Source organism: Artemia sp. Qi Xiang Cuo, chromosome 16 (genome assembly GCF_049724085.1).
Source record: "Artemia sp. Qi Xiang Cuo chromosome 16, ASM4972408v1, whole genome shotgun sequence".
NCBI classification, from domain to species: Eukaryota; Metazoa; Arthropoda; class Branchiopoda; order Anostraca; family Artemiidae; genus Artemia; species Artemia sp. Qi Xiang Cuo.
In genome coordinates this window covers 34075991-34092802 of record NC_142809.1, presented here as the reverse complement: position 1 = coordinate 34092802, position 16812 = coordinate 34075991, and the positions used below count along the sequence as shown (strand labels likewise).

The 16812-nt window shown below is 33.2% G+C and overlaps 1 protein-coding gene across 4 annotated transcripts in view; it reads left to right on the top strand.

Annotated features, from left to right (window-relative positions):
• MRG15 (mortality factor 4-like) overlaps nucleotides 1-16812 on the top strand; it is a 69852-nt gene that overhangs the window by 43546 nt on the left and 9494 nt on the right. For all 4 annotated transcript variants that reach the window (XM_089102673.1, XM_089102672.1, XM_089102676.1 and 1 more), the window contains exons 6-9: nucleotides 5195-5286; nucleotides 7609-7711; nucleotides 11881-11950; nucleotides 15708-15792. In XM_089102673.1, coding sequence (XP_088958799.1) covers nucleotides 5195-5286; nucleotides 7609-7711; nucleotides 11881-11950; nucleotides 15708-15792 — 350 coding nt within the window. The remainder of the gene's footprint in view (nucleotides 1-5194; nucleotides 5287-7608; nucleotides 7712-11880; nucleotides 11951-15707; nucleotides 15793-16812) is intronic.

Sequence of the window (16812 nt, the reverse complement as noted above, 5' to 3'; positions counted from 1 at the left end):
CATTTTATGAAAAATGTTTTTTTTTTTTTTTTTAAAAATAAGAAGAAGAAGAATGAAAAATGGTAAACTGAAAAAAAGAACTAAATCGATCTTAGGGTGAAACTATCGTAATTCTCTGTCTGCCGCCTCATAGGGTAAAGGCACCGATGATTCGACAGTGCAATTTCGGAACCACTGTGGAAATTTTCCTTCAAAACGGGATAGCTCTGATTAGCCGTGACTTAGAGCGCCATCTCATGGAGCCGTCGTTATATTTCGACGGTGCGAAACGTGGACACTATATCCGGTACACCCAGATAAGAAAAGAACATTCAATTTGGTCAGTTTCCTGTTTTTGACACAAAAGGAGCTCCCAGCAATTTTTCAGGTATGTAATGTTCAAACTGTCATAACTTGGTTATTTATTGCAAGAAAAAGTTGGGATAAGCGCCAATGTGTCGAGATACATCTGATCTTCTCTGAAGTGTAGCCACATTAGCTTTTTCTTGATAAAATTAAATGAAACTGGCAACGGAAATTGTATTGTCGAAACTAGGTTCCAAGTGTCGAAAATTCTTGTTCAATGTAGTGGAATACCAGGCGGACTAAAAATGTTCCTTCAGCCACGTTCAAGCATAAATATCAGCTTGTATCAAGGGATTTATTTTTTTGGCAAATATCTCGTATTAACCTTGTCGAAATTTTGGACAGACAGCAACAGGTCCTGTCAAAATATAGGTGACTTTGTCGAAACTTCACTGAACATGTAAAACAGATGAGAAATAATAGGTGTCGAAATTCCAGGATCCACTGACGAAACCATAGGCACCATAGCTGTCAAATTTACGGGTGCTTTCTGTGCAACGAGAGATTTTGATGATTATTTTTTCTAATAATATCCTATTTCAGATGAAAAAACATTTAAACAAAAGGTTTTTTTTAAACTTTCAAGTTTTACTTACAGACACTGGATTTTTCCATCATCTGAGGAACTGCCACTTGGCCTCATACCATGCCGGGGCGTAAATTGCTATAGGGCGGGGGGGGGGCAATTGCCCCCCCCCCCTAGATTTTTAGATTATTCCCTTATTTATCCTTCATCCGAATAAAAAATACAAATTTTATCGAATACACAATCTTATACGAAATGACGCGTAGGCCTATGTTTTGGATGAAACTAAGAATCTGCATATGAAAATAAAATCCACTAAATCAAATAAACTTCTTAAATTTCTTGAAATCCACTCCCATTGAAATCCAGACCCTATCCCTTCTGAAATGCTAGTGAAACAATTTGTTATGCTAAATTTGCTTTACTAAATACTGTTTGTATTTATTAATGTATATTAAAATTTGTTGTACCGATTTTGTTATACCAAATACTACATACTTGAAACAATTTTGTTAGTTTTATTACTTCTACTTTTTGCATAGTCTTTTATACTTTTATACATTAAATGAAGTTGAAGAAAAAGTTGTCCCCAAGTATTTAGACGGGTGTCAAATTGGGTTCTGACTTGCTCCAAAAACAGGTAACTTTTTTGTTGTTTCGAATTTGTAGGTGAAAATGCTCTAATTTCGGAAAATTGGAGTTTTGTACCCTTTCCAGACAAAACTTCAAACTTCTCATCAAACATTTAGATTCCTAGATGTTTTTCCTACATACTGAAACCCTTTTCAAACCGAAAGTCTTTAAATTAAGACTTCTAGAGTAGAAAAACTGTTTTTTTACAAAAACTGTCAAATCAGGGGTTCGACGCCCAATACAGGTGTCGAATTGGGTTCCGACTTGCGTCAAAAACAGGTAACTTTTTTGTTGTGTCGAATTTGTAGGTGAAAATGCTCTAATTTCGGAAAATTGGAGTTTTTTACCCTTTACAGACAAAACTTCAAACTTCTCATCAAACAGTTAGATTCCTAGATGTTTTTCCTACATACTGAAACCCTTTTCAAACCGAAAGTCTTTAAATTAAGACTTCTAGAGTAGAAAAACTGTTTTTTTTTTTTACAAAAACTGTCGAATCATCGTTACCTTTTTCCTAGTTCAATAAGATGACATGCTCCATGCCCCTAATTAATCTCACAAATTTTATATAACTAATTAACCGTCCAATACTTTTGTAATGCTTGTACCAGGCAACATTGAAAAGCTGTTTCATCAGTTCAAATGATAATCTTAGTCAAATGACTTAAAATATAAAATTCAGCCAACACAAATTAAACTGAACATAGACTAATTGTGGTCCCGTTCCTATCTTTAACTGTGACAAGTCCAGATCGACTACTCTCTCTCAATTCATTAACATTACAGTACAATATTTTACTATTACGCTGTCTAGCTGCATCTTCCAGATCCCCGGCGATTTCATCCTTGGTCCCCACTTCACACCTCCATGGTTCATATGTTAATGCTTTCTCCACTTTCTTTACATTCCTCTTATTTTTGTATGATATATCACTCAGATAATTCTTGTACAAGCCCTTCTCCTCTCTATTAAGCTTCAAGCATTTTCACTAATATTCCTAGCTACGTTCATAACTTTCTTCCCTAAGACACCATCAGCAACTTCACATATTATTTTCCTAAAATTATTCCATCCATCTTCTAAATTGTCACATTTTAATCTGTCAAGTTTAGTATTCAACTGTTCCTGGAAAGTTTCTCTCAAATTCTCATCCTGGACTCTACCAACATCGTAGCTTCTCGGAAGGTAGTTACCCTTCCAAAATTTCAGCTTTAAATTTACCCTAGACACTACTAGATGATGATCTTTATCTTTAACATCAACAACAGCTCTTCTATATACCATAGTATCTTGTTTTGGTCCTGCTAGTCTTCGTTTAGAATAACATAATCAATAAGGCTATCTGTCTTACCATCGTGTGAATACCATGTTAGCTTATGAGCTGTTTTATGACCAAATAATGTGTTGGTTATAACTTGATTGTTATGCTTACATAGTTGCAGCAGTCTGTAGCTAGTTAAAATTTCTTAGTAAAAACATCATATTTTAACCTGGGAGCCTGTCTATTCGTTCTTGTATCTGTAAGTAAAATTCATCTGAGTCACTACTGTCTCCATCAGTCGGTTCTACAGGGGCATCTACTACTATGTTTGAAACTCTGCACTTTTTAGTTATAAAATGAGCGATTAGTATTCTATTATTAATTCCTTCATCAGCAGAACTTAGCAGCTTCCTTATTCATCATGAGCCCTACTTCTTGTCTATGTGCCTCATTCTCCCTGCCTGAGTAAATACATTTTACATCACCTAAATTCATGATTTCTACCTGTTGGATTTGAGTTTCTGAAATTGTTAACAAGTCCAGTTTAAAGCGTCTGAATTATCAGTCAAAATGTCGACACGATAGTTATTTCTTAAAGCTGTAATATTCCAATTTGCGATTTTCATATTCTTTAAGTCATTGAAATTATTTTGTCGTCAGGAAAAACATTGGTCCCAGAATCACTGCAGGACGAGGACCAACACATCTTTTCAAGTCTACGTAGAAGGTCTTCAGGCGGCTTAGAACCTAGGCTCATCTTGGTCACAACAGGTTTTTCAGTGACTGGTGATGCTCTTCTATCAACAAGAGTCGAAAACCTGCACAGACAGTCTCAAGCCTATTACCTCTGACTCATTATATATTCATGCCTACAAACATTATGCTATTGCGGGGAGGCAACCCCTAGTAGATAAATCAGCTAGGAAGAGATTTTCAGCCCGAAAATGTTTACCAGAACAGATCAAACCCAGAAGAAATATCCCTTAATCAGAATCCAATGCAAATGCTGTGTCATTTACTAGGCTATAATTTCCTCGGGGGGTGGCACTCCTCAAGTGGAAATAGAGTTGACAGCAAGGTTCCGAGTCTTGTAGATAACCCGAAATGGTCGAGGCAGTCCTTTGCAGAGACCGTTGTCCATAGATCTGGATCTTATGCCTTTCCGCAGTTGTCCTCCTATAGAGGACTCTCCCACGATGGTGTTCTGGGTCACCATGCCATTTGACCCATTGCTGGGAGAAGGTTTGTTATTCACGGAACGTGTCCAAACGTCAGTGGGTCCTGCTGAGTATACATTCGAGGGACCTTCTTTCTCCTCCGCCTGTATTTACGGTCCGCAGGTAGAGTGCCCCAGTTCCTATAATGGACCCCCCAGCGACTAGGTTCCCCCTTGGTTCGCGCCTCCTATGGAGGTACCCTCATGTAGGGTGTTCTCCTATCTGCTCCTCTATCCGCTGATTGTCTTAAAACTATACGGTTTGGTTTTACTCTGAAACCTGAAAATGTTTTGGATTCAAATTTTCACTAATGGAAGGTGATTGTCAAAAATCGACAAAAATCTAGGGGAGAAATTTTTTTAAAAGGGAATGAACTACTTCCAACAGGATGCCACAAAAAACGTAAAATTGAATGAAGGTGTACCCGTTGCATGACTAACCAGCATTTAGAAAAATCACGCGAAATTCAGAAAAACTCAAATTAGATTCAGGTTTTTTCAGAAAATTAAGTAATCCCAGTGATAAGAAAAATATTTGAGGGGTTTGAGAGCTAGCCAATCAAAATGTATATAGACCACAAATAAAAGAGTAAAAACCAAAACAAAGCAAGTAAATGATGCATTTTATCAGACTGTAGTCGTTGAAAAATATTCTTTCTTTGTATTTTCATTCGAGAAAAAAACGACCTTTCCTAGATTTTGAAAATTGCATCCTCCCCCACATTTTCGTGAATTAGTACCACTGTTCATCTGAGATACCCAAGCATATTCTAGTTTGTTAAAACAAGTAATAAAGTAAAATTATTCAGTGTAGCACAAAGGTAGCCAAATATAGGGCGAGATGCTTTTTTTCAAACTGGCAGATTTTAGTTCTTTCATTTGCTAAACTTTGTACAAGTTTAAACGGTTTTAATAAAGAGCACCTTCCAGTTATTTGGTGAAATAATATATTTATCTTCTTTTTTGAATGAAGAGAAACGGGGATAAATTGTATTTCCACCCTAGTTCTTTAGGATACAGACAACATAAGTCTGTTTTAAATGTAGAGGTCTAAAGCATGTGTCTGTGGAAACAAAAATGTTTCTATTACCTAGAAAATGGGTCATGTCAGGGGCTGAAGCGCTTTATCTTGTATGAATTTTATATTATATTCTGTTTTGAAAATAATGAAATTTTCTCGATTAAAAATTATCAATTTTCCTTCTCTTTTAGCTGACAAACTTACCTGCAAAACTGACTGTTGAAAAAATCCTTGATGATTACGTCAAATCAAAAGTTAATGGCAAAGGAACAAGCAACGCTAAGTGAGTCTTCCCTTCTTCCCTACTTGCATCGCTTTTTCCTCTTTCATCTCTATACCTTTAACTCATAATTTTAAAGATATCCACCGTATTTGATATGCCTCTAAGTAAGAGAGTGTGTCACAGACTATGGGAAAATGAGGAAACCAGAAACTCAAGTCGCAGTATCTGAAAAAAAGACATAGGTGTCCTCTAATATATCCTCGTAAAAATTAAAAGCTTACTATAAAGTGAAATTCTAAGTTGCATATAGATCCTTAAATTCAAACTTCAAATTTTCAAGGGCTCGTTTTTAGAAAAAATAAAAAAATAAAACAGATCTAAGGGTAAACCAATTAGGATGAAAGTTTTATGGAAAAATTTTTAGCTCAAGAAAAAAAATTAAATTTTCCTTAACAATATCTGTATTATTGAGTCTAGATTGACATTGAGTCTATATATTGAGTCAATCGACAGTAAGTCAATATATTGATTCTCTTTCCCTACTTAAATAACCATATTTTTTTTTTCTTTTTTTTAAGTAAATAGATTTTGTGTGTTGCAATCGCTATGTATTCGTCGATGATATCTCGTTGGTCAGGTGGATAAAGGGTGTGACTCACGATTCAACATATAATTGGGTGAGACGTATAAAACATAAAGTACTGAGGTAAAACCCAGACAAAGTTGTTTTTTCATCTGTGAATAGCTCACTTTTTGAAAAGAAGAAGTCGATTTTTAAATAAAGCCGTATAACTAAATGGAATTCTTATAAACTGAAAATGTAAGGCAACTTAAACGGGTTTAAAACTTTCAAAAACTTTTAAACGGGTTTTCAAGTCGGCTATGCTGTAATAACTGATGCCTTTTGCTTGTCCGTTGGATTGTAGAATTGACAATTTAGATTACCTAATCTGATTTGTGAATTGACAATCAGATTGCCAAAATTTGATTTCCCTTCAACTTTGATTATTGAATCTAACTTTGCTTTATAATCTGACAATCAGATTCTTGTTGGGAATATGAAACCATTAACCGTATTATATGAGGCAGATTGTCAAATTTGTGTGAAGATTTTGGCAACAATTCAAGGGACAAATTAAAATGGATTTAATATGGTCCATGATATAATTTTCATTGCTTGTATTGGGCTGTTACAATTAACCGTTGATTTATTATATCTAAGTTGACAATTTTTATTTCAAGAAAATTAAACTGTGCTTATAATACGCTTTTTTCGCTGAATTCGGTAATGCAATCCGAACTGTTCCCTAATTCATAGTTTTACGTAATTATTCCTTGAATTCAGCTTTTTTGGAAAATTTGGGTTTTTTAGTTTTCAGAAAATATAGTTCTATTGTTCAGGATAGTTTAATTAGTGCCCATGTCCATACTGAATTCAGAAAAATTATCAGAATTTTTCTTATGGCTTAGGTATGCTTGATAATAATTTGTAGTTCTTTTTTCTGTCAGAAATACCGAGTGTTCACGATAAAACAAAATACTATTGTTCAAAATGCTAGTAAAAAAAAAAAAAAAAAAAAAAAAAAAAAGCCACTTCACTCCCTATACTTTGCCTTGTTAGACTAAGACCTTTCCAATTCATTGACATAAAAAGTTTAAAACCCCCTCCCTCCTCCACCAAGAACTTACGTCAACTTCCCTTCTCTAAGGGTAGGATGTGTCTGCACCTTTGTGCAAAGGGATCTCGTAAAAGTACAAGTTTTTAAACCTGTGTGTAATACTTATGGTGTCTGTAATGCTTAATAGTTTTTCTGTCGTTATATGCATCTGTAGGCAAATCGTTGTATCCCATAGACGAAAAAAAACGTTTTAATTTTCACTCTTGTTTCGCTTGCAAGTTCAGGGGACTTGTTGGTCATCTGTCAATCCTATGACAAGGTATTCCACCTTTAGACTACAAGCAGCCAACCCTATTACGCTTAGGTTTCACTTATTCACCACCTGTGAGTCCAAGCAAATTCAGTCCCAGATTTTGTATACAAGTCCAGTGAACAATGTCCGTCACGTATCAATCCAAAATCAACCCAATCTTGTGTCCCTTATTTCTATGACTATCTTACCTTAGTTTTGCCCTAGCAATGACATATGGATGGATGATAGATAGACTTATTTATCTACAAATGAAATAACATCATTTTTATACAATCCTAAAAAGGGCTTATCCCAGATTTGCCTCTCAATCACTCAGACTATCTGTCTTAGCTTTTTCTACAATTAGCCATGTCTTGATGCCTGCAAAATACTTGATTTTAATTCCTCATTTTCTATTGTAATTTGTGCTTATACTTTAACTGATTTTTCTTATATTTTATTTATTTTCAGGGATAGTATTGTTCAAGAATGTGTTGCCGGAATTAAAGATTATTTTAATACAACCCTTGGAACTCAGCTATTATACAAATTTGAGAGGCTTCAGTATTCGGATGTAAGTAGAAGGAAAAAAAGTAGAAAAAGTCGTCTGATTGACTTCCATCTAGAAATAAATGTATCTGCGACAGGATAATTTGGGTGTAGGAAAATCGAGGTTCTCAAGGGGTCAGGGTGGAGCAAATTCTCTCAATACTTAAACAAATCCAGTTTAGTATTTTGAATATTAGAAATGTATATTTTTTTTTATTCGAATAAACCAAGTATCTGAACTCCGAGAACGGCTAATCAAATTTGTATGCTTCGATTTCAATACAGTGAGACTTCTCAATTATTCAGCTTACTATGAAACAGGGTAATTAAAAAAGAAATTGATCGCTAACGTTTGACAATACTAGTTTTTCGTCTGTTTGTTTTTTTTTTTTTTTGTTTAGCATTACTCAAAACAGTTCAGTTGCTACTTTACATTTATTGCCCAGTATATTTTTTGTTTGAGCGGGCTGAGCTATTTTCTATTTGTTATATTGAGTTCTAGACCAATTTTTTGTGAGGCTAAAAATTTTTTTTCTTGGCTTAGTTAATAAAGCTCCCTTTCCTCAAACTATGAAGTTAGGACAACGCCTATTTTCATTTTCTTGGTGATATCTTACTTGCTGAATTGATATTTTCTGCTGTATCTTGATCAAACTTGAAAATCGTTTTGATACACAAAAACTTTGACGCACATCAGAACTATAACCCAATACGCACACAGGTTTTTATTTTCGGATGGGAAAAACGTTTAGGAGAGGACTCGACCCTGAAAAAGAGGTAGATGACAATTCAATGTAGAAGAAATTCTGAAATATGATATCCTATTATCACGGGCCTGAGCTACCCCACTCTCTTCATGCATTTTGAATTAATCGTTAATAAGTAAAATATAATTTTTTCCTGTATTCATACAATTTTATTTTAGGAATTCTACTTTCAAATCTCCCATTTTCTTAATCATTATTTTTGCCATTCTATTGACCTGAAAATTTTTGTCTTGGGTTAGTTTTTATGAAAACATAAGTAAATGAAATAAATGACTGACGAGAATGCCAAAAGCACAGGCCGTTAAGAAGGGCCCATAAACTTTTCTTAATCTTCCTAGCTATACCACTGATAAAAGCATTCTTCAACTACCTTATACGGGACTAACTTTGGATTATGTTTTTCGTTATTACTTTTTAAGGGTACGATTTGGAAATAGAATATGGTTTATTTTCAACTATTAGAATTTTCGACATTGGAAACATTTCTGACACCAATCTTGATTACCTAATATGACTGCAAATTTTTTTACTTTCTGCTGATGCCAAAAAAAGAATCAAGGTTAAATCCAAATAAGAATCTGGGTCTGGAAAGATATTGGTATTGTCACCACTTATTCCTGAAGTCAAAGTGGGGAGACTGCCTTGAAAAAAGTGAAAAGCATTCAGAGCAAAATATAAAGTTTCAGAAATTGCTATCTTTCTGAAAGCTGAAATGTAGAGAAGGAAATGTATCGTGATTATTTCGCCTCTATGAACAAATTGGCGTCGACTTTGCAATTTTATCATATTTCCTGAATTTGTTCATGTTTGCTAAGTTGGTATTTTTTTCATGACCACACTGCCTTTTCTATGACGAAATCAATAAGAGTTCCAAATAGGGATAGGTCCTTTTATTAGACAGTGAAACAAAAATATAAAACAAAGACTCTAAATATTTCGATAACATAGTCGGTCATCATCATCAGTAGAGTTACTAACATATGCAAATTAAAACAAAATGTATTTATACTAAACAAAATAATCACTTCAGGGTCAAAAAAAGTTACCGGTCCATTGACTTACAAACCTTACTAACTGTTTTTGAGTTTTGTAACACTGCGTTGAATAAAGGTGGCACCATTTTTTTCAAAATTTTAGGTCGAAGCAGTTTACTGGTCAATTGACTTACAATGTTCACTAACTGTTCTTGAATTCTGTAATACTTCGTTGAATATTCTTCTAATTAAAAATGAAAAAATGCTGAATTTATAGGTGCTAAATTTATCATCTTATTCTTTTAATAGCAAATGAAATGTTGCTGATTCTAAAGTTGGTCTGTCATCCCCATATATACGACGTTGGTATAGAAAAAAAAAATACCAACGTCGTATATATGGGGATGACAGACCAGTTAGTTGACAGTTAGATGACAGAACAGTTAGATGACAAGAACAGTTAGTGAACTTTTTAAGTCAATGGACCGGTAACTTGCTTTGACCCTGAAGTGATTATTTTGTTTAGCGTAAATACAGTTCGTTTTAATTTACTCTATTGATGATGATGACCAACTGTGTTATCGAAATATTTAGTCTTTGTTTATATTTTTGTTTCACTGTCTAATAAAAGGACCTATCCCTATTTGGAACTCTTATAGAATTGGTTGCTAAGTTCGCCTTCAGATATTTCGTGGATGCTCTATTCTCACAAATAATAGAAAACATCAAGAAATCCTAGACAGATTATCCATCAGAGCAGTTGCACATTAAAACCAGAGCCAACAATATATCTTTTTTTTTTCAATTTCCCCCTGGTCATTTCTTTATTGATGTCCTTAGCCTCTGAACAGCTATTTAAATCTACTACATTTAATTGCATGCATCATATTTATTTGTTTATTAATGTTTTTATCATTATTAAAGAATGCTTAGCTTTAATTTTTGTGTCTTTTCTATTTTTTGGTTTAAAGATTTATTAAGTTCACTACATTTTGCTCAACTGGGCAAACTATAAGAAACTGAATGTTTGGCACTTTACAGTAGTTTTAAAGTACATAAAGATTTCGTAGACCACTGGCAGTTTAGCACTACCCAAAACTTTTTTTTCTTGCTTTGCAATTGTGTTCTTCTCAGAAACTGAGATCAGACACTTTTTAATTCATTAATTTTGCCAACTTCAGTAATTATACTTCTTTAGCTTTATCATTACACTGGAAAAAAAATCAAAGAAACGAAAAGCGCTAGATGGCTTTGGTGTTTCCGTTTCCGTCGACGCTAGGGCTAGTTCGCAGTCGTGTAAGTTAGCCATAATCTTTGCTGATGAATTCAAACCAGAAGAAATATAATTTTACATATATTTTGTTTTTCTCTTTCGCTGTTAACGAACATTAAATTCATATTAGATTTATTTAGTGGAGTTTTTGTGTATTCATCATGTTCTATATAATTCCCTATTTTATGTCATATTTTTATTGTCTTTGTTTTAAATTCCTTAGACTAAATAACTAAATAAATCAGAGTTGGCTTTTCAATTAAGAGTGCATTATATAATTTGTTAGGTAAATAAAATAAATTTGAATGCATTATATGACATAAATAAGGTGTGTTAGGATATCACTTTTTACGGAGGAAATTTATTTAAACTGATTGTAGACTAATCATTTCTGTTCTAAGCTATCATTTTTATCTTCTGTATCTAAAAAAAATGTTTTAGCAAGAAAGGTGCTTCTTGTTATAAGTTTGGTTATATTTCTTTTCTAAATCTATTTATATACACAGGAGAAAGTAAAGCTGCTGCGTAATGAACCAGAAAAAAAAAAATCAAACTAAGAATGTTTTTGACTAAGTCAAAATGCAATTGACTAAGGTAGATAAATTCACCAAAAATTCCTTACTTAAATTATCAAGTATGGACGTATAAACTGTTTACATTCAGTTGTTTCTGCTTAGAGCAGCGTTGCCATTCTGAGTTACTTTCCTTAAGTAATGCTATTTTTGTTGCTGTCGGTTTATTTTGTGCAACTATTGCTAGTGATATTTTTTGGCTGTTTAGCTGGACCATTTCTTTTGGTATAATAGTCTTTACATCTGCTTTGTTGATTCAGAAGCCAAAAGCATAAATTTGAAATCGTCCCAAAAGACAGAAAAACAGTTTTCCTGGTAGAACTTATCAAAAACGTTGTGGATTTTTACGAAAGTAAAGAAGCTTGCGGTTTTACAATTTTTCCGTACACCTTTTCGATTTTTTTGGGGGCCAGCGGCAAATTTGACCAGGAGCCTCAAGAAGTGTAGTGACATAGTCTAACTAACTTTTGAAGCGCTGAGGAGGACTTACTATTATTTGTAGGCACCAGAAAACGTATTGTGTATTAGCCTTGTTTTGGGTCTATATATATTTAGCTATTTGAGACTTAATCTTGTTTTAATTAGATATTAAAGAATTCTTTTTATAGATTGTTAAAGATAACCCAGATAAAAAGCCAACAGAGATATATGGAGTATATCACCTTTTACGCCTTTTTAGTAAGTATTGCTTCATTTATTATATTTCAAGGTTGTGCTGTATTGCCCTTGTTGGATATTTATATACATTGTATTGTCTCTATGCCTAAAACCAAAGGGTGATTTTTAGCTTGACTCTGGCTAGAGTCCAATTTTGAGGGTTTTCCTGTTAAAGTTGAAAGATTTATTTATCTGGGTGACAAAATTATGTTCAAAATAAAAAAAAGTATGAGATTCCTATATTGATCAATTCACAAAACAACATATAAAATTAAACGAACATAGCCACTATTAGAAGCTCAAATGACCTGTGTGTTATGACTCAATTAATTAATTAATTCACATAATCAGTAACATATAAATAAATATACTAAAAAAGTAATAAGAAAAAGAAAGAGAAAAGGAGAAAGAGAGAAAAAAGAAAAAGGCTAAACCCTTACAAACGACCTGCTCTCACCATGCATCTCGACCAAATAGGAACTTTTTGGCCTGTGATTTAAATAAAGAAACTGATTCAGACCCACTAATGCTGTTCAGGAGGTTATTCCAGGGGGCTACACTTGCATGACGAAACACATGAGCTAATCTCACTGTATTTCTCTTTTCATATACTAGCTTATCCGCATTCCTAGCATGATAAGAATGATAATCAGAACAAGTAGAAGAAATATCCACAAAACAAGCTGGCGAAACATCATTTAAACATTGGTATACCAGGGATAATAAATGATGATCGCGTTCCTAACCATCATTCAAAATTTTAAAACGGGAATAACAAACAAATGTTTGATTAAAATTAGCATATTCCCCAAAAGACCAACTGCTTTATTCTGAATCGTCTTGATATTTCTATAATTAGATTAAAAATTTTGCTTGCCCAAAGAGTATATCCATACACAATATAAGATTGGATAACCGTACCATAAATAATCTTTAAAACTAAAACCAGGAAAAAATTACGAAAACGACGAAGTAAACCTAGGCCTCTTGCTGCCTTGGACGATATAATTGCACTGTGTTTCTTCCAATTCAAATTGCAATCAACAAAAATATCTCATTTCAAAAACTTGATTCATAATAGTACCACCGAAGCAAATACTACCCAAAGAATTTATCACTTCACCAGTACGGCTAAAAATAATATAATTAGTTTTGCTAACATTAACACTTAAAAAAAGTGAGACTAGTAAATGTATTCAGGTACTGCAGGACATCATTTGCACGAACTACGAGATCTAGAAGGTTCGCCTCTGCTATTGTTATTGCTGTGTCGTCTGCAAATGCTGTAAGAATTAAACCAGGAAGATAAAATCTTAAATTATCGACATACTAGAAATAAAAGTGGTCCCAAAACAGATCCCTGTGGTACTCCACAATTTACTTGTGATGCAGCGCTTGTATTATCATTAATCGCAACCCGCATTTATCTTCCATGCAAATTGGATCTAAACCACCGAAGAAAATTATCCCTGATACCCAAATCATTAAGTCTACGCAGCAATAATTCAAAATCAACCGCATCGAAAGCTTTTTTAAAATCAATAAAAATTGTAGTCAATGTTGATATTATCAACCAAATGATGCATCGCATGAATTGTTGAGCGACCTCTTCTAAAGCCAAACTGAGTATTGCATAGTAATGCCAAGGACTCAAAATATCTATATAGTTGCCCATGCATAATTTTATAAAAAAAAATTTGGAAATAAGGGTAGGATTGATATTGGTCTCCAATTAGTCTCTTGTTTATTTCCACCCTTGTGCAGTGGTATGAATCTTGCCTGCTTTAGAGCATCTGGAAATTGACCTTTCTTCATTGAAAGATTAATCAAAAAGAAAATAGATGGTAATGAATAGCATGCGACAGCTTTAAAAGCTTTACGACTTAAGCCATCTATTCCGGCAGAATTCAACTTAATTGTCTTAATAACCATTTGAAGTTCCAGCATAGTACAGGCTCGATAACCATTGCGTTTCCAGACCCTATTTCATCAATGAAGCCTCCATTCACACTCACATCACTAGACTGAGCAAAATCACTTATAATTAAAGTCTCAATCTTCGAAAAATATTTACAAAACTCATCAGCAATATGCTTCGATTCAACCACTCGTTTTTCATTCACTAAAATTTCATCAATTTTATAATCTTTACGTTTACCCTTCAATACGTCATTTTTAATTTGCAGGGTACCTTTTGTATCACCATTTTGGATAAATGATGTTATTAGTAAATTCTCCCTTCGAAGTAGAAGACTTTTGGATATCAGCAATAATAAACTGCCATAGTCCTACTGTCTTGAAAGAATGTTTTTTTGTCTTTAGGATTTTCCTTTTTTTCTATATCTGTTTTTAGTCCGCTATTTATTTTTATTGCTATTTTAGTAGGGTAAAGAAAAAACAAATAAATAAACCTTGTTGTCTATTCTGCTTATTGTTTCATTGTCATGAAAAAGCTGAAATTTATAATTGGCTGTGAATATTGCTCTAAAAGGTTTCCTAATCGTTGTCTCTCCAAGTCCTTTGTCCAAGTGATTGAATATTTTGGTGTTTGTATATGGTCATCAATTTCATCTTAATTTACTTGTTTCTATGTGAAATGGTATCATATAGAGTTTACCTCCTTATATAATGATAGTATGGTCAAGCCACAGCATGTAGTGAAGTAGATTTGTATTTGTTTAGAACTAAATATTAAAGTATTTTAATCATGCTGATGCCATTTCAAATCCGAGTAAATCGATTGCTGTATTTTTGTCATCATAGTGACGTTAATACAGTTGTGTATATTAATTACTTTTTTTTCTTATTCCTGCTCTTGAAAGAGATAGAAAGGGAGAGAGAATAAAGAGACTTTGAATAAAGTAGTGATAAAATAAAAGAAAATTAGCCTTAAAATTCATAGTTAAAAATAGGCTGATTGTCTGGATGTCTTGTATATATGTAATTATAAAACATAACTTTGTTTTGAAAGTTGGGGAACGAGGAAGAAAATATGCTGGCTTTCTTTTATTTAAGATTGTCACTATGTCGCTGTTATCTAAGCGAAAAGGTATATTGAAACTTTTGATAATTTTAAAGGAAAGTCAAAATGCAGTTTTCTTGTTTTTCGGAAAACAGTTTTACGTGAAAGAATTGAAATACAACAATTTAGCTTTATTTTGGTCCAAAGTGGATACAGTTCTGTTTAGTTTTAATTTTAGTGCTAGAGTAGCACTTCAATTAAAAGAACATGATTAGTAAACTTTAATTAATGTTTTTAATTAAAACTAAAACACCCAGAAATTTCTCAAGAGCGATGCTGTGACAGAAACAAGAAATGTTGTATTTGAATCGTGTTGGTCATGATTGAGTGATTCTGAAAGAACTCACTATTGAGTGATTCCAACCTGGTTTACTGATTCCTTGCTTAAAATGGCGAACTTGGCTGAAGCGTGCTTAGCTACTTGTTTTGTTGCTACTATTTTTATCCATTCATCGTTCTAACCCTTTAGTTTCTGTGTAATGTTTCGCTTTATCCGGATAAGTTTGTACATTCCTGCCCACCTCGATGTATGAATTCTGAAAAGCCAATTTCTCTGTAGAAATTAGTGTATTTCAACATTTGAAATTGTGTAATTAATTTTATCCTACATGAAATTTGAGCTTTCATTGAATATCATTCCTATCACATTTCCAACATTATCTGTAATTTCTGAGATCATCTCTGAGCTTTTAAGCTTTTCACTGACACTGAAACTTTTTATTTACGCTCATACAAAGAACAGATTTTTTTTTCCAGCCAAACTTGGTGGTTATCTGGCGTATACTCCTCTTGACGAAAGGATGGTTCAGCTACTACAAAACAATATGAATGACCTATTAAAGTAAGTTTAAGCTTTTTTCAGTTATCGTTTTGCGTATATTAGCGTGCATGCTGGATGAACAAGACAATTCTTTTAGTAATTTCAAATTTTTTCTAAGGCAGTGCTTGTTTTTTACGCGGCTAGACGACTCTATGTTTGTTTTACTCTAATTAATTCTCACAGCTGTGTTGTTTTTGTTTATTTTGATGCATTTATATAAAAATTTGTCCCTTTTTTCCTGCTTCTGCTTTCTTTTTATTGCCTTATTTCAGTTGCGTTTTTGTATTCTTTAAATCAGTCCTTCTCTTCCCCTATATTTTGTTTTTTCTTCTCCGATATATTTTGTGTCGTATGTTCCTGGAGGATGGTTTAAGCGGGATAAGGTTAGCCTAGCTTTTTTGGGTTGGCCTGGAGCTTTAAGTTTGGCCTAAATTTAAGTGGTTTTTATTTTTTTTTATTTATTTTTTTTTTTACTATAACCCTAATCTTTTCTCCCATGCTTTCATTCAATCCTGGTAGACTTTTTTTTACTCTCTTCTACCCGTTTCTTTGTCATTCGTATTAGAATTAGAATATTGATTGAGTATTTCGGTGTTTTATATATGGGCTTCGCTTCGCTTTTTTGCAAGTCATATGCCTTATAGGAAACGTTGATAATGTTTGGTATACCTGAATATTTGATAAGAATCGCATTATTCTGAAGAAATTTCATGGTCTGTTAGAGTTTTTTTAAAGCCTCAGTCATAATTTTTCTAATTCACCAAGCTTACTTTTCTTTAATCCAGTAATGTGATATCCAATAGATATGTTTTTTCTTTTTATTTATCATCAAGTAAACGAACCAAAAAAAAACCATTCATTTATAGAACTATCATAAGTGAAAACAAAAGACCGAGAATTAGTTTTTTTGAGCTATTAATTTGTAGACAATCAGAGGAATCAAACACGATTTTGTATCAAACTGCATAATTTTAAAGCCTTTGCAGGATGCTATGTGGCCCAACATTATACCTTGGTCATTCTGGTTTGATCATAGTAAAT